Consider the following 19,632-nt stretch of genomic DNA (forward strand, 5'->3'; position numbering starts at 1 on the left):
AGTATGGTAGTAATCAGGTAGAAATTTATATCATTAAATACTTAGTAAAGAAGCCAGGAGATGGATTCTCATCTGTCATACCAGCACTTGGGAGGATCCTGGAGTTTGACATACAGTGACCCTGTTATCAACCAGATTCTTTCTTCAGTTCTTAACTGTGCCCAGGCAGATTGCATCTACTCTGAATCTGGTACTCACTCCATGGTAGTAAGATGGCTGTGGTAATTCCAGAATGGCATCCCCTGAGAAGTGCAGTAGATAAGAGAGTCCAGTATAGAAAGGGAGGTTTTTATAGATAACAAAGAGCAGAGTACATCTACAAAAATCAGACTCATCTTAAACCATGTTTTTTACATTGAAGAAGCAAAGGAATGCTAGCCAGAAAAACAGTAAATCATAGGAAAGTATAAATTTTGGTAGCAAAGTAAATATAAACATAAGGTACTATGATTTTCCTCTATAAGTATTTATAATTCTGATACAGAAGATAATTTTTAAAATATATGAGAATATATAATATATTAATATAATTATATTGATCTAATTATACACAAATATGCTAATATAATTATTTTAATAACAGTGAATATACAATATATAAACATAAGTAACAAAATATGTTTAGAGAGAAGTAGAAGAAAAGTATTGTAAATGATTGAAACTGATATGCTATCAGACTATAATAGAACTGCCAGAAACTTTAACCCTCAATATAACCAGAAGGAGATACACAAAATGAGAGAAGAATCAAAGTATTTCACTACAGAAAAGAGGAGAAATAAAGAAGTAACTAAAGAAAAGCAAGACCAAAAACTATGAAACAGCTAATTGATAGAATTGCAATATAGGTTTTCACTCTCCATAGTAAGTTTAAATGTAAGTTGATTAACCACTCTAATTAAAAGGCATACTAATAGCTGAATAGATGTTTAAAATAATTCAACTATTTGCTGCCTACAAGAGACTTGTAGGTTTAAGTAAACAAGAAGTTCAAAATTAGGAAACAGTAGTCCATGCAAATGGTAAGCAAAAGAGAGAAGTAAATATATCAGCATAGTCTGTTTAAATAGAATCTATTTTGTAAAGAGAGACATTTCTCTGAAAGAAGTATCAATATACCAGGAAGATAAAACATTAAAATATCTAAGCACGAAGTTAAGAGCTCCTTAATAAATGGGCATATTTTGATGGAATTGAAGGAAGATATGGCAACATGATAGTGGAAGAAGCCAGTGCTCCACTTTTAATGGTGGATTAGAACAATTAGACAAATTAATAAGGAACTAGAAGATCTAAACAACTAACTGAATCTAATGGACATTTGTAAAATACTACTTCCAACAACAATACATAATCTACTCAAGTACCTGATAGACTATAGATTAGGTCATAAGGAAAATATTGCATTCAAGATTAAAATCAAGTAAAGTATCTCTTCTGTCCACAATGGAAAAATTAAAAATCAATCAAGTTAAATTTTAAAATTCCCAAATACTTGGAAACCAAACAAAATCCTCTTGAACAAACTGTGCACCAAAGAAGTCACAAAGGAAATTAGAAAACATGATGAATAAAAATGAAAATACAGGCCAGGAATGTTGCCTAATGGTAGAGTGCTTGCCTAGTATGCATGAAGCCCTCCATTTGATGCCTTGGTACTATATACACAGGAAAAAGCCAGAAGTTCTCTGGCTCAAGTGGTAGAACACTGGCCTTGAGAAGGCTCAAGAACAGTGCCTAGTCCTTGAGTTCAAGTCCCAGGACTGGAAAGAAAATATAGCATATTTAAACTTATGGTCTGCTACAAAAGGTCTGTGTGTGTGTGTGTGTGTGTGTGTGTGTGTGTGTGTGTGTGTGATGTGGGGTGTGTGTGTGTGTGTGATGTGGGGTGTGTGTGTGTGTTCTCCATTAGGTTTTTTGCACAGAGTGTGCCATTTGAGCCACACCTCCTTGTCCAGCTTTTTGGTAGTTAATTAGAGATAAATGTCTCACAGACTTTCTTTCCTGGGCTGGCTTCTAACCACAATCATCATCCTGAGTAGCTAAAAATCACAGGTGTCCAACAACACAAAAGCATTCTTAACAGGGAAGTTTCTATATTGCACTGGATACTCAAACTCTTACTAACAGGGTAGATATTTTTAAAATTATATTGCTATCTGTAAGTAATTGTACAAAGGAGTTGCCAGTCAACAAAGCAGTTTTTGGAGACAGTGCAATTAGATCTGTGTGACTCCTTCCAACATTCTGACCTATCCTCCCAATCTGCTAGTCCCATCACTTTTTTTGATTTTGTAGGATGTATATTGAATTATGGACTGTACTCTTCAACCTTCATTCTTCTACCCTTCTCAAGGAACCACACCCCACCCCTTCCAACTACCTTGATTTTTGTAGTAAAAACAAAGCAAAACAAAACAGATCTCTTGCTATATATTTTCATACGGTTTTTTTAATGTGGAAAATATTTTGATACAGTTAAGCCTGTTTGTGACAAAAAGTAATTTAGCAAGATAGGAAAAGTGGAGAATTTCCTTGTTTTACCAAAAGATGTCAACTGGAAGCCTGAAACAGTCATTAGATCTGATGGAAGTTGCAAGTACTCCTTTAAAAATCAGAAACAATGCAAAAAAGAAAGTGAGAGTTAAAAGCAAAAATGGAAAACAAAACTAGTATACACTAAATCTCAATGCAAATTACAGTAATAGTAGATTTAGCAAGATTACTGGATATGAATTCAATATATGTTGAGATAATTGGATTCATATTCAACAACAACTAACAATACAAAATTTTAAACAAGAAATTGTAAGTGATAACAAAAAGTAAGTGGTATTGGGTATGGAAGACATACCAATTTCAGGAGTACTAAAATAGAAAATACTATGCATTTTGAAATAAATAAAGTATATAAACATATGAAAAAATAAGCATCAAAGACATTGAAGAGAGTGGAGGCAGGAGACAGGTATATAGCCTTTACAAGTACTCTGTTATAATTGATTGTCTTCACTGAGTAGTTGATACATAGGAATCTATTTTATTTTTATTTACTATATTATACTTAATGTATTTGAAGTGTTCTTTTTAATAAAGAAGGAAATTTACTGATATATTTACAAAAAGAATGCTAGAGAAGAAACAAATGTTTGCAGCAAGAAAATCAGTTTGGGGAAATATCTGTTGCCTGGGCTAAAGAAGAATCAAAAGAAAGGAGGAAGTACACAGAGAAACTAAAGGAAAAGTAGGAGATGCTGCAATACGAAAACAAGGGAGAAGTTTCTAAAGTGAAATATTTGGTCAGCAGCGTTAGATGCTGTGGGTGAACTACAAATAGAAAACTATGTCGTCTTTAGATTTTATTTAGAAGGCTGTATTCTTCATAGCAAATGTTAGACTGGAGTCAACCCAAAACCAAAAAGAAGAGGGAAAAAAGTCAAAATAAAAAGATAAATGGAAAACAGTGGACTTGGGAAGGATAAAGTCACTAGAACAGAAAACTGTAATGTATTTAATGCTTTTTTTTTTTGGTTCATGCATCATCATCCCAGATGAGCTCTCTGAGTGCAACCCTGGACATGTATACCAGCCATGTCATCCTGATAGCTCAGATCCCTTAGAAAAAGGGGGTATTGTCCTTTTCCATGTTTCATAATTCCTCTAATTTCTAAATGGAAACTGTTCACATGTACTTTTTAGTTATGTTTTAGACTCCTTTCATTATATGAATGTTTTCAGCTACATTAAAACTCTGAGTCACAGGGTTCAGTGGCTCACCCCTGTAATCCTAGCTACTCAGGAGGCTGAGATCTGAGACCAAGGTTCAAAGCCCAGGCCCGTTCACAAAAGAATCTGAGTATTATTTGTACTCAAAAAGTACAGTGGTTCTCAAAGGAACCACAGACCTAGGAGAAGCCACACAATTAAGAAATACAAAAATGAAAACCCTCTTCTTAAAGACCAATATGAATTATACTTTACATAGAATAAGTAAGTGATTACTTATGATCAAACTTTTCTACTTGAAAAATATGATATGCAAGATAATTCTACAGAGAAAATTAAGGATGATGGAAGAAATTTCTATGTAAAATTTTTCCATGATAAAAATAGTCGTGATATCACTGAAATCACTGAAAAATGCCATGACTAATAGGATGAAATTCCCAGCTTCATATGTTCTTTTAAATTTTTAATTATTTACTCTTATCCAGGACATTTCTTTGATAATTTTTACTGAAAAAAATCTCATTTCAAATAATATCAATACTTTTTATTTGGTAACAACCAAAAATCTTTTTTTTTAATTTTTTTATTGTAATTAGTAAAAGGGTTACATGATATTTGCCAGATAGAAGGTGCATTAATTCACATACATTGATACCCTTTCACATGTCTTGGTACCCATTTCCCTCCCCCCCACACACTCCCCACCCATCTTGGTTTTCCCCCCTTCCCTATCAAATTTCAAATATCCAAATACAAATAAATTCAATATATCAGATAACAAAGTGAGATACTATACCAATATGAGATAACCAAGGGACAGCAAAGGAGATGAGAGACAACATAGTACATTAAGGACAACAATCATTCATTATATGGCTTTTGTTTCAATATCCTGGAGGTCCTTTCAATTAGCTTCACATTATATGGCCTTATGTATCAAGATTTTGCTCTATTGCAGATCTCTGCTAGTACCTAGATGTCCCTCAGTTGATGAGTGGATCAACAAGTTGTGGTATTTGTACACAATAGAATTCTATGCTGCTGTCAGAAAGAATGACATCGCCCCATTTGTTAGGAAATGGAAAGACTTAGAAAAAATCATATTAAGTGAAGTAAGCCAGACTCAAAGGAACTTAGGCTCAATGGTTTCCCTCATTCGTCATAATCAGTAGAAACAACCAAAAATCTTACTAACTTACTTTTTAATATTCATTTTTCCCCTCTTGAACCTCAAGGAAACATACAGGAAATACAGAAAAATACTATTAAGTTGTCTCAATATTTTTAGTATGACATAGTTATCAATGATCAACATATGTTTACTTAGTATTACTGCTGTTAAATTCATAATGAGTTTTAAAGTTTTTGAAATTCACTGACTAGCTGTCTTTGAAGTATTTAATTGCAAGGTTTATATGTAATACAAATAAGTAAAGATAAGTCAACCATTAACATACCATAGCTATGTTTCAATTTCTAAGAATTCAGATTCTCTGTACTTATGATATATTTAAGAAATATATAGCTTCTGGTTTACTTGAATATATAAAATTGAACTACAAATGATGATCTTTAATCTTTGGGCTTATAAATCAAACGTTGGCTACTTCCACTTTAAATTAGTGTGAGAATTCATTAATCTTCTGAATTGATCTAATTTAAATAAAGATAGTGTTCATAGAAATACTTTGTAGATATTTATTAAAAATGCATTGTCTTCTAAAGTGTCAATTTCAGAAACATATCATGGTCTATTATAAACTTGGAAGAAAACATTTAAGGAACATTGATACCTTTCCTTTCAAATCTCTAAAATTATTCAGAGCAATTTGTGATTATCTGGATTTACTTTTAATAACAATATTATAGGTGGTATTCATATATTTGGCTACTCTGTGGAGGCCTTTTTGGGTACTGCATTACAAGAAGTAAATTACCATGGGAATTTATTATTACAGTGACATTCTTCAAGGACAGAAAAACAAGTAAAATTTTTGAAATCTGCTCTTAATTTTTTTTAGAAAAACTGAATCTGAAGACTGAGATAATCTTCTTGATAATTCTATAGATATCCTAGACTCTGATAACCTCATTACCTGATAATTTAGCAAATTGCCCTTACATAGTGTTATCACATTAGAAAACAAATGATTATTTTTGTTGATTTGGCAAGTTTATTTTACTTTTTTATTTTTCTTTGGATTATTTAGGAAGTTTAATTGGGATGAATTCTGTTACTTTGGTTCCAGCACAAAAAGAATGGTCAGAAAAATCGAAATAGAGTTATTACCAGGTTGCAGAAGGTCACACCTGCATTCCTAGATACTAAGGAGATTGTGATCTGAGGGCTGTGACTCATAGCCAGCCTGGGCTGGAAAGTCTCTAAGACTCTTATTTCCAAATAAACTGGCAAAAAGAGCTGGTTAGAAATGTGGCTCAAGAGATATAATGCTAGTCTTGAATGGAAGGGGCAATGCCTAATGCAAAGGATGTTTTTGGCACCACAAAAATGCAAGCAAGAAAGGAACAAAGAGTTGTATATATATAGTACCTGTAGGGTCCTATTCTGCATTAGCTCATTTTCAGCAGTAGAAAGTGGGCGGGGCGGAGGGGTTAGTTTTTCTTTTGGAACATCAGATGTCACAGCCATTTCCTTTCATTCCTTCTGGGAAAAAGTTAGAATAGGAATATGTTGCAGCCTCCTTAGTCAGTAGTAAGATCTCTTTGGAAGTTAAATGTTAAGGAGATTGTGACTGAGTTTGTTGAAATTTACTTTGGTAATGGTGAGGGTGACCAAATAGTCTATGCACTTTTGGTTCCAAGTATCTATTTCTGTGTTTAGTCATCTGCAGGGTAAGGTTGACTTTTCTTCTGTTTGCTTCAATATAGGATGTGAAATAAAAACAAAGTAACAGTTAAGCTCACATTTCTTTAAATAAGAAAATACTTTAAAAGTCCACTGGGTAAGTTAGTTACTCATTTTCACCTAAAATAAATTTTTACCTCAACTATTTTTCACTAAGTTGTAGGGACAAATTTTGAAATGTGCTTTAACTTTATTCCAGTTAAGATGTTTTGGTTTAAGATCATTTTGAAATGCACAACACCGCTAATATAACATAGATTAAAATTTTAGTGTAAGTGCATATAATTCCAAAACAATACAAATTAAAGGATGTTAGTTTTTCAATGTTTTGTGATTTCAATGTTTTGACTGTTTTAATATTAGCAAAATGTTTAACTATTTGACATTTGAAATAATAGTGTTGATTTCCATCTTGAGGAATCATATTCAAACATATTTATAAAAATAATGACTTAATTAGGTAGAACTTCACATTGCATAATGAAAAAGTATTGGGTTAGTTTTACCACTTGAAAATGTTATTGAGAATAGTATATCTCCTATCCATCATGGCTCTGATAGGATCTAATTTGAACACATCAGGACAGATTGGCATTTTCAGTACCATAAAAAACAGCTTCGTTAATTGCAAACCATATTTAGTATGACCTTAGAACAAAGTAGCACCTTAAGTGTCATGCTTTGTCTTTAATGTGTTCACTGGAGTAGGTTCATCTGTGCTAGACAACTGCACTTCATGAAAATAGTTTTTTCTTGATAGGCAATTAGCAGTAATTAGGAAAATTCACCTCTATAAGATGTCAACATGAGATTATTTTAAAAAGTTGACTGTCAGTGACTTAAAAAGAAAGTTCTCTGACACATAGGTAAGGCAAGTGAAACATGAAATGTTAATTTAACTTTCTGCTTATTATTCATGCACAATATTATTTTGTCATTCAGACACTACATTGACAGAGTGTAAGAGTGTTAAAGTAGTGCTGCTAGAATAAAAAGAAGATTAATCTACCATTGGCCAATTAGCCAAAGGTACTTAATGGTCTCTAAAGGCTACTGAAGTCTAACTACTAGCAAAGCATTGGTGAAAAGTCCTCTATATTACCTTCATTTGCTTGACATTTTGTGAAACATACTGTAGGCTTTTAAATAACTGCATTTGTCAGAAAATAGTTTATAGTGGTGATGTAGTAACTGAGGTGTTTTTCAAAAAGACATTTTGTTACATAGATAATCACATCTGCCTAAGAACTTTTTTTTGTTGATTTTCAATTTTTATTTTTTTTTCTCTTGATGATCGTAAGTAATATAAGAAGGGAAAATTCATGTCTTTAATTTAAAATTCTTATTTTTAATTTGAAAGAGTTATTTATCTATCTCCTGAACTACTTGTATGAAAAATATGCACTCTAGAAATTAATTTAATTTTGATAACTTGTATAGTTATTTGACTATATACTTCTGACCTTTTTTGCCAGTCCATGGGCTTTCTCAAGACTAGTGCTCTAGCACTTGAGCCATAGCACCATTTCTGGCTCTTTCTATGTATGTGGTACTGAGGAATCCAACCTAGGGCTTCGTGTATGCTAGATAAGCACTCTACCAATAATCCACGATCCTGGTTCCTAATTCTAGTCTTATATATAGAAACATAATGTATTTTATTTCTTTCAGTTTTAATTTCTTTGAAAGTATAATCCAAATAAAAGAGTACTAATTCTGTTCATTAGAGGGAGAAACATCATTAAAATTATAATATCTTTCTAGAGTTCTTGCTGTAAAATTCAATACATATTGTTAAATCTGAATTTTCTCTCTAGTTTCCTACTTCAATACTGGTAACAAAATTGTTTTTATAGTTATTAAAACTTCAGTAAGATTGTAAAATTACTGCCTCTATGAAAATATTAGCCATAATAACCAGAGTGTGAAATTATAAATGAATTTATGTATTGAACACAAATAGTGATCTATGTCACTTTGAAGCAGAATTTGAGATAAGAAGTTTCCAATTAGTAATTGGAAACAGAACACTGCTTTTCTCTACTTTTTCTAGCCCTTTGGCTTTTGAAAGAAAAATTAGAGTGCCCATTGTAGTTACAGATTATGCCTCATGTTTTATTCTGGTTACCATTTGACCTTTCTAGTACTCAACCTCTAACTCAGCATGATCTGTAAAGAGTTCCAATCATTTCATCTAAGGGCTTCCCCAAACTTTTGTGTCATGACATTCAGTCTCACATTTGGCTGTGTTCTCAAGAATTCCTTTGTGTCTGTTTTTCAAATTCTACCCCCTAAACTAAAAATACTTGCTGAATTTTAAAAATTTTCATTACTATCTAACATTTTTAATCTGATGGTAATATATATGTATATGTCAAATTGAATGTACCCTTGAATGATGTTTAATGTCCAGGAAAATTGGTAATAAGATTAGAATCTAGGCAATAGTCTCCCTCATTTGTCATAATCAGTAGAAACCTTTGGCTCTCCTAGCGGAGATTTACAATAGAACAAAATCTAGAGACATAAGGCCAAATAGTATGACACTAAATGTAAGGACCTACAGGATAAGGAAACAAAAGCCATTTAATGAGTGATTGTTGTTCTTAATGTACTATGTTATCTTTCATCTCTTTTGCTATCCCTTGGTTATCTCATATTGTTACAATATTTCACCTTGTTATCTGATATATTTTATATGTGCTTAATTGGTTATCTGAAATTGGATAGGGAAGGGGGGAAATCAAGATGAGTTGGGGGGAGGGAAATAGGGACCATGTCATGAGAAAGGGTATCAATGTTTGTGAAATAATGCACCTTCTATCTGATGAATAGAGTGTAACCCATCTATTAATTACAATAAAAAAAGAAAAAAAAGATTAGGGCCTAGGTACTATCCTTACATTCCTAAGTGATGAATATATTACTTCTTAAACATTGCTAAGCCTTCTTTTGTTTTTTTCTGACTCTCCCTCCCCACACCCCTTCCCAGGTTGTAAAGTTCATTTCCAACATACTGTCTTGTGAATATCACTGTTACATGAGTTCACCCTTTGTCGTTTGTCTCATCTTCTTGTTTTTCCTCTCCTCTACTCTAATTCAAATAAACAAATAAATGTATATACAATACACCAGCTACCAAAGTAGATACAGCAACAGGGGATAAACCATAAGGAGAATAAAAAAAACAACAGAAAAAAAGAGTGAAGAAATAACTTCACACAGTACATTAAAAACAACCACCACAAATATAAACCTTTTGTTTCCATATCCTGGAGTTCATTTTGCTTAGTCTCATCCTATATGACCATATGTGTATAGATTTTGAGCTATTGTGATCCTTTGCTAGGAAAATCCTTGACATATACTAATTATTACAAAAGAGGGAAACCATGGAGCCTATGTTTCTTTGGGTCTGGCTTACTTCACTTAATCGTTTTTTTCCAAGTCTTTCCATCATGTCATTCTGTTTGATGGCAGCATAAATTTCCATTGTGTATAAATACTCCATCTTCTTGACCCATTCATCTACTGAGGGGCATCTGGGTTGGTTCTATATCTTAGCTATGGTAAATAATGCTGCTATGTTTATTATGAAGTAATTCTAGACTTTAGACTGAGAAGTTCCTTAAAGGCAAGGATTATAGCAATTTCTTCTTTTAAAAATTTTATTATAAAGGTGATATATAGAAGGGTTACAGTTTCATGTCAAATAATGAGTACATTTTTTTGTGCTGCTCCTGGGACTTGAATCCAGGGCTTGGACAATGTCCCTGATCTTTTTTTGTTAAAGGCAAGCACTCTACCACTTGAGCCACAGAGCAACTATGAGTACTTTTTTTTTTACATTTTAAATATCATTAAAATAGGCTGGTGGCTCATGCTTGTATGTTTGGAAAATCAGGAAGCTGATATCTAAGGATCAAAGTTTGAAGCCAATAAAAGCAGGAAAATCTCCAATTTACACCCCCAATTCTGTTTGAGCCACATCTCAAATGGTAAAGTGACAGCCTTGATCAAAAAAGCTAAAAGATAGCTCCAAACCCTGGTCAAGCCCCAGGACCTGCATAAATAAATAAACACATACATTTATACATACATACATGTACACATACATACATACATACATACATGCATGCATGCATGCATGCATGCATGTATGCATGCATGCATACTTCTGCACAAAGGTAGTGCAATACCCTATCACATTCTATATGTAAAAAAGATTAAATGATAGATATTGGATCAAGTTCTGAGTCTAATACTTTCTGTCCAAATCTTCCAGAAAATGTCAAGTTAGAACCCCAAATTAAAATGTTTTGCAAGTGAATTCCCATAAAGGGAATAGGAAGATATATTTACCATGTTCATGAGATTTTACAGTTCCTGTTAAGAGTGGAAATAGGAAGCATCTGTCCAGAGTTTTTATACTTGGTAAATTTAAACCACAAATGCAGATCTGGTAGAATCAACTTGCATTTTTAACATAGAAAAGGAACATTTTTGAAATAAATTCAAGAAAAAAATTAACATACAAAACTTAAGTAAGGAAAATAGGTGAATTAGAGGGAGAATGTTACATACATAAAGTACATATTGCAGGATTCAATACACTTATATGAGGTTAAGGTAGCACTAAAGATATAGTAGGCTAAGGAAAGGAGATGATGCTTTTAAAACCACTTGTATTAGTTTACTATTTATTATTGTTTTGCATAATAAATTTCCATAACCTGACAGTTGAGAATTAACATGCCCTTTCATTACTTCTGTAACAGATTATCATGTTTGTTGCTCAGAGAATCACATGCTGTAATCAGTTTTTCAGAAGGGTTTCTCTCCTATTTATAGTTTAAACTTCTTTTCCAAATTCAAATGGTTGTAGGATTAAATTCCTTTCTTTCTTGCAGGTTGCTAGACAAATAATCCTCAAACTTCAGATTTCCATTGTAGTCCATTCACAATATGGTAACCTACTTTGTCAAGGCTAACAGGAGTCTTTCTTCTCTCAACCCTTCTTTGAAAGGGCTTACCTGATTAGACCAATCAGGGTAATTGTAAAGTGACTTGATTAAAGATTCTAATTACATTCACAGAATCCCATTTTATATGTTAGGTATCATTATGTTAGCCTATATTAGAATCCAAACACATTTAAAAGAAGGAGATTATTACCAGGACCTGAGTCATTGGAGGTTACTGCAGAACTTTGTTTACCCCATGACTTATTATTGAAGAATAAGTTCTTCAGTGTTATCGTGTTTCTTTTTTGTTTATGGTTGTATAAATGCTTCTTTTAAAGTCATATACTTCCTTAATGTATTTAAATTTTAAAAACTTGCTACATGAAAGAGATTTATACATATAGATGAGGTGCCATGCGATAATTCAATACATGTAATATTTGTCTCCATAAACAGTGTTTCTTTATTGAGGAAACATTCAGAATCCTGTATTTTAACTTTTTGAGATATTCAACACATTCTCATTATTTGTAGTCACTCTGTGATGCACAGAAGAATGTCCTACTCCTATCCAAGTACAAGTTACTGACTTCTCTCTACCCATCCTGGCAGCCTTTGGTAACCAACATCCTTCTCTTACCTACTGTGAGATGAACTTTTATAGATACCACTTGTAAATGACATCATATGATACTCTTTTTGGCAGATTTCATATAGTACAATGATTTGCAGTTCCATTCTAGTGTTAGGTTTAAAGAAATAATTAGTAAGTCATATCTGGGCTTAATTTTTTATAGTGTGCTGGCATATAACTTTCAGTTAGGAATAACTGACTAAAAATTCTGAACAAATCTTAGTACTTATTTCCAATGAAGTCATTTTAAATGGAAACAGGTTTTTAGAAGGCTGTGGTAGGCTACAATGTTGGGAATATAGAGGTAGAAGAACATATTGTATAGAATGCTTCCACATCATGTAGAAGATTAATTCTGACTGAGATGAAAAAGTAATTATGCTTAAATGCAAACTGAAGTTTGTCAGGAGAGTAATTATAGGAATAGTAGCCCTATGTATACTAAACAAAGTGAATTAATTAATTCTTTAACATGTCCCAGATTGTAGGATAGCATTTACACAAATTAACAATGTCACCAATAATACTGTAAACATACAATCTACCAAGAGTAATCACAGATATTCTTGAATTTCTGTCTTCCAAAATGTCTTTGTTAGATAGCCAACATTCATCATTGTTTTTAAAGGAAGAAACAAGATCGCATGCTTGCTTAAGGATCAGCCTAGTAAGCAATAGATCTAGAGAACTATGGCTCAGAAATTATGACTCTCCCATCTGTATTTTATTATTCCTCTTTCAAATGTAATGACATAAATATGTTGTCTTTTATTTGAGTTGGAATTATAATTGTAGACAAAAGAGACTTCCTCTACTATTCAAAAGAAAAAATAACTAATAATTTTAAATACAATCTTACCTTTAGATTTTTATATCACATTAAAATTATTTTTGTGAAGGTAATCCACAAAAATCATTTTAATAGAGAGAAAAGTTATGTATACTTCTTTTCCTGATTCTAGTATTTCTCATAAGAAATTCATACCATAAATAAAAAATTTTGAAATTTGTAAGTCTTGGGCTGGCAGCCTGACCTTGTGTTAGAGTGCATACCTAGCATGCACATAGCCCTGGGTTAGATTCTTTGCTGGAACTGGTGCTGTGGCTCAACTTATGAACACTAGTCTTGAGAATGCCCATGGACATGCCCAGGCCCTGAGCTCAAGTCCCAGGACTGGCAAAACAACAACAACAAAAAATGTAAGTCTTATATGTAAAACATTGCTTTTAATTATTATGGTGAACACATAGGGTGAGTAAAGCATAACCCCTTCTCCAAGAAAAAAACCATTAAACTTTTTGTCAGTCATCAGGCTTGAACTCGGCCTGAGCGCTGTATCTGAGCTCTTCAGCTCAAGGCTACTACTCTATTATTTGAGGCACAGTGCCACTTCTTACTAGATAATTTTGCTGAAGATAAGGAGAAGTAAAGAACAAAGATGGCATTGTGAAGGAGAAAATATTGTTTCCCTTTTAGAGTGAGAGACATTATGAGGAGACACTGTTTAGAATCATTAGCTTGTAGAAGGCAGGAAGTTTTGACTTCTTGTGCTGTCTAAATCTTAAAATTGATTCTAGATCTTAGAAACCTCTATCATTCACAAACATCTGAGATTTATTCTGTTGGACAGTAAGTCACTGTTGTTTAAGAAAATGGTGAAAACTTAAGGAAAGTTTGAGAGAAAAGAATGGTTTTAGTGAATTGAGGGTTTATTATGATAGTGGCAGAAAGAAATGTATATATTGCATGACTTATGGAATCTTACAATTGATTGGATTTAGAGAATTGACATATAGGGGGGAGAATGGTTCAAGTTTGAATTAAACCAGGAACATTTTAAGATTTAAGGAAATTATGTTTTCTTTTAAGTGTTAATTATTTTGTACTTTTGGGATAATAATATTGTCCCAGTATCCCAATAATGTTGAGATAGTTTTCTATAAGTTGTGGTTAACTATATAATATTAATTCCTAAGAAACATACTATATTTATATATTACTGTACACTTCAGCTACATCTTTTGCTATTTCTAATTAAAATTCAATACAAAAAGATTTTTCCCGCTGAGGATTTTCAGTACCATTTTGTCTAATTGTTCCTTTTGCTACTCTCCCATATTATAAGCTACTTTACAAGGATAAAATAGTAGTGTGGTTAGTTATCCTCTCAAGGTGTTCTGAGTTGTTATATAGTACAATTTGGTGACATTCTGGTGACACTAAATTGATGAACAGAGACAATTTTTATTAATATTCCTTCAAAAGCTCATTAGTTGTGAGCTGTTTAGCAAAATATTCAGGTTGTTAGGAGTTTAATGCATTTCTACCTCAGTATTACAATCACAGCTTGTGAGCTATCAATCAAGTGCACAAAACTGAGTGAGTTTGTTTGCCATGCTATTTATTTGAACTAAATCCCTAACAAGCCTCGTCTGCTAATTGGACTTAACATTTATGTTGCTAAATGAGAAACATTTTGGCTGCTATGTAAGGTAGTAAGTCCTACCCAGTGGAATAAACAAGTAACATCTGTTACCCTGTCCTGCTCCAGCATGGCTTTTACCAAGTTAAGTATATCAGCCCTGAAGTCAAAGTTATCAAATATGTGAATCTTTGGCTCACTATCTATATGTGAAGGCAAAGAAATAGTACATCATGAGTAAAGCCTAGCCAACTGAAAGACATTGAACACAGCTGGCTCTTTTTGTTTTAACTTTACAAGCCTTGTGACCTTAGAAAAACCTAGTGGACATTAGAATATTTTGTAAAGCTTTTATTAATTTAATTTTTATTGTTATTGTTGAGTTACTTGAATTGGGTAATGAGTAATGCATACAATTTTTTTCACCCATCTCCCCTTCCATTGCTCTTTCCCAGTCTTTCCCTCCCATCCCCACCCATAAGACACATCCAGTTCATTTTCCACATAGTATCACTGTTATATTTGTTTATCTTTGTTCCACCTTTTACATGACCTTCCTTATCTTCCCAAATACAAACTAACGAATAAGACTAAAGGAAAACAAAAACAGCAGAGCCTTAATAACTATATATTGATGGTCATATAAAATATTATTCTGTGAAATGAACTCCAAGTAATGGAAACAAGATAAATTCTTTAGTTGTAAAGTTTTTTATAGTAGTTATTTTATACTGAATTTTCTTTAGCATATTTCTACCTATAGAATCATATTTTGACAATTAAATGTAATTACTTTTATGTCATTTTTTTTTCAAGAAACTAAATGTCGATTTATGTGGGCTTCGAAAAGAAAAAGAAGATTTACTGAAGAAATTGGAATCCTCATCTGAAGTTACAAGTTTGGGAGAAGTATCCCGAGAAGCCGCTCCACAGATACAGGTTACATCGCTGCCTTCTTCAAAAAACATGGACTTGGAAATGAAGCAATTACAGTGTAAATTAAAGGTGATAATAAAGTGTATCAAGCATGAAAATATATACTAAGTTGCTATGTCTTTAAAGATAGTTTTATATGTTCTCTAGGTTATTCTAATAAAGGTATATTATTATATACATAATCCAAGAATATGAATACTGTTTGACATCATCATTCAGTCTTAGCCTCATAAATTCCTGTCTGGTAACTCGTTGCTTTTCTCTAGGAGAAATTACCTAATACAATGAAATCCTAACAAGAGCAAATGGAAACTGGCTGTTGTCTTTTCCACTACTGTGCTCTTGTCTATCCTTACGTCTGTATCCACATGAGCAGAGTACATTGAAATATGCAGAATCAATATAAAAAGAATTATTTTCTACACGCTATTTGTTTACTTTGTTTTATAATGGCTGGAGACAGAAAAGGAGAAAGGAAGACTAAGAGGGAAAAGCAGCAACCGTCAAAGATGGATAGGTTTGATTGAATTTAGCCAGTTGAACTTGACAGTGAGAATAAAAAGCAATGTTTTTTTAAGTGTTTTTTATTTTTTATAAAGAATTATATCTAACTAAGATTAAAAACTATCAACAGCTTAAAATAGATTTAAAATCTTTTAAGAAACGAGATCCATGCATTTTAAATTGGCAAATTTATTTTCATGTTGCTGCTTAAAACAGTTCATTTTTCACATATTTATTAATTTTTCTCAGTGAGGGTTGCCTGATGGAAGTTATCAATAGGACTAAAGCCTTAATGAGAATAACTAGAAAGGAAAATGTGATTATAAACGCAGAGTATATTTAAATGAAATTATGTAATAATTATGAGAATCAAAGGGTATTGGAATGTTGAACTGTAATATTTTAGTGCAGGATTACTAATAGGGTAAAACTTAAAATAGGTGATTATATCATTCTTGAAAACATTCAGCTTTATTATTAATAGTTTTAAAACTGACATTAACTGAGATGCTTGTTTTATCTCTTCTTTATTTTGAGACAAGGTCTCACTTTGTAGATCAGGTTATCTGAACTTTCTGTATAGCTCACCCTAGCCTCTCAAGGTAATAATCTTCTTGCCCCGTCTCTCAAGTGCTCGAGAATGAAAAGTAGGGATTTACACATACTAGCACTAAGCAACATCCTTACCAGGAGATATTTCTTTGTTTTTTGTTGTGGCTTCAACTCAGGACCTCATGCTCTCCCTTTATTTGCCTGCTGGTACTCTACTACTTGAGTAGTAGTACTTGCCTCCAATCCAGAGTTTGTTGGTTAAGGTAGAGTCTCCATAGACTATTCCACATGGACTGGCTTCTAACCAGATTTTTCTAGCTGTCAGTCTTCTGAGTAACTAAGATTATAGTCTAGTACCATGGGTACAGGCTTTGGTTTTTGAGATGACACCTCACTATTAGTCTAGCACAATAATGAATAATTATATTACTAAAAAATGAACAATCCAGGGACTGGGAGTTCAGCCTAGTGGTAGAGTGTTTGCCTAGCATGCATGAAAGCCCAGGTTTGATTCCTTGGTACCATATACATAGATAAAACCAGAAGTGTTACGGTGGCTTAAGTGGTAGAGTGCTAACCCTAAGAAAGTCCAAGGACAGTGCTCAGGCCCTGAGTTCAAGCCCCAGGACTGGCAAAAAAATGAACAATCCAGAGGGAATTTAAGATTGATGTTTTTTTTCCATTTCCTGAAGTTTATTTCAATAAAGATTAATGATTAAGGAAAATATATTACTTGAAAATTCACTAAGATTATAGAATCTTTACTCTGGTAGCTGTAGGAATAGCACATACACAATATAGTGTAAGTTTTGATTATTTTAAATATATGCAATAAAAATTTGACATTTAAAATAATCATTTTGAGCTGAGTGGTAGTGCCTCATGCTTGTAATCCTAGCATTTCAGAAGGCTGAGATCTGAGAACTGTAAGTCTAAGCTAACCTGGGCAGGAACATCTGTAAGACTGTAATCTCCAATTAAACACCAAAAAAATGAAAGTGCACTAGTAGCCCAAGAGTACTAATCTTGAGCACAGAATCTTAGATGTGGTACTTAGACTCTGAGTTCGAGCCCCAGGATTGACACCAAAACAAGATAAGGTTATGTTGAGGTAGTTCTTAAGAAAAAATAATAGAATCCATGGAAAAACTTAAATTCTTTCCATTTTAAATTTGTATGTGCTATGCTAGTTACACACTTAAAGGTGATCTTGTATGATTAATGATTTTATCTTTTAAGAGTTATGAATTTAGCATATAATTAATATGATGCTAAGGAAAGTTACAACTACTTGTAGTATAGAAAGATTAGTGAATAATGAGTTATATTTTATTCTATGCTTTTTAGAGTAAACAAATGCATTACTATATGCAAACAATATCTTTTTATATCTTTTTTGTAGTAAAGATTATGTACAGAGGAGTTACAGTAACATAGGTCAGGTAATAAGTACATTTCTTTTTTTAAAGTTCTTTGAAATTTTATTTTTTTATTGTCGGGTTAATGTATAGAGGGGTTACAGTTACATTCACCAGATAGTAGGTACATTTCTTTTCACACATTGATACCCTTCTCATGTTTTTTTCCCCATTTCACTCCCCCCACCCCCTCCTAATCATCTTGTTTTCCCCTTTCCCTTTCCTATTTCAAATAAACATTATTCAATATACCAGGTAACAAAGTCAGATACAATAATGAGGTATGAGATTCAGTATGAGTAACAAAGTCAGATACAGTATGAGATAACAATATGAGGTTAAAAAAGGGCAAAAAAAAGAGAGAGAGAGAAGAGAAATAACAGTACCTTAAGAACAACAATCTACAAGATAAAGCTCTTGTTCTTTTTGAATAGTTGTCACCTCTTCCCTTGTTTTCTCCCAGGTTTTCACTCCAGACTCACGTCCCCCACAAGTTGTGTTGTTCCTTTCAACTTAGTGTCTAGTGAATAACTGTGCTATGTTTGTTCATGTTTTCTCCCACCATTTCTGTGCTCCCTCTTACCCTCCTCTAAACAGATAAACACACACAAGACAAAAAGTACAGAAATCAAAACAGCAACAAATGGAGGTGGAGGGTTGAAGTAAAATAACAAAATAACAAACCTCCTGTTTCCATTTCTTAGAGTTCATTTGGATAAACATAGTTTTATGTGATCATATGCACATAGCTATTGAGCCTTTGTAATCCTTTCCTAAGAATATCCTTCTTTGGTCTCACTGTGAATGTTTAGAATCCTATTTGATTTATCATGTTCACATGTAATTTTTTTAGTCTACCAACCATTGTGCTTACTAGATCTATAGGCACATTCTAATTACTACAAATGAGGGAAAACATGCAACCCATGTTTCTTTGGGTCTGGATTACTTCGCTTAATAGGATTTTTTCCAAGTCTTTCCATTTCCTTATGAATGGAACAACACCATTCTTTCTGATGGAAGCATAGAATTCCATTGTGTATATATAGCACATTTTCTTGATCTGTTCCTTCACTGAGGGACATCTAGGTTGATTCCATATCTTTTTTTTTTTTTTTTGCCAGTCCTGGGCTTGAGCTCAGGGCCTGAGCACTGTCCTTGGACTTTCTCAAGGCTAGCGCTCTACCACTTGAGCCTCAGCACCACTTCCGGCTTTTTTCTATGTATGTGGTACCAAGGAATCGAACCCGGGTCTTCATGCATGCTAGGCAAGCACTTTAACCACTAGGCCAAACTCCCGGCACTCCATATCTTTTCTTAGTGAACATGGTCTGATTTGTGGTCAACTGGATAAATGCAATCTGTTACTGTTAGTTTTCTAAGTTGACTGAACTGCCATCTCAATATTGTTTTAATTTGCATTTCTTTTATGACTAGAGATCATACAATACCTTATTGATGCAAAACTAAAATACCAGAACAGACAAAGTTATCTATCAGCATACATATGTAACTGGAACTTGAATCAAAGTGGAAAGTTATATATCTTAACATTGTAGTTACCTATAATGTCTATATGGTACAGGCAGTAAATACCACAAAGCCC

General features: G+C 32.9%; 1 protein-coding gene across 1 annotated transcript in view; it reads left to right on the forward strand.

Annotated features, from left to right (window-relative positions):
* The window catches only part of Cntln (centlein), a 197,786-nt gene that overhangs the window by 145,073 nt on the left and 33,081 nt on the right, over positions 1–19,632 (forward strand). Inside the window, exon 19 of the mRNA XM_090330032.1 lies at positions 15,433–15,621. Coding sequence (XP_090186158.1) covers positions 15,433–15,621 — 189 coding nt within the window. The remainder of the gene's footprint in view (positions 1–15,432; positions 15,622–19,632) is intronic.

The sequence above is a fragment of the Megascapheus bottae genome, chromosome 3 (assembly GCF_031878675.1).
Source record: "Megascapheus bottae isolate mThoBot1 chromosome 3, mThoBot2.hap1, whole genome shotgun sequence".
Taxonomy (NCBI): domain Eukaryota; kingdom Metazoa; phylum Chordata; class Mammalia; order Rodentia; family Geomyidae; genus Megascapheus; species Megascapheus bottae.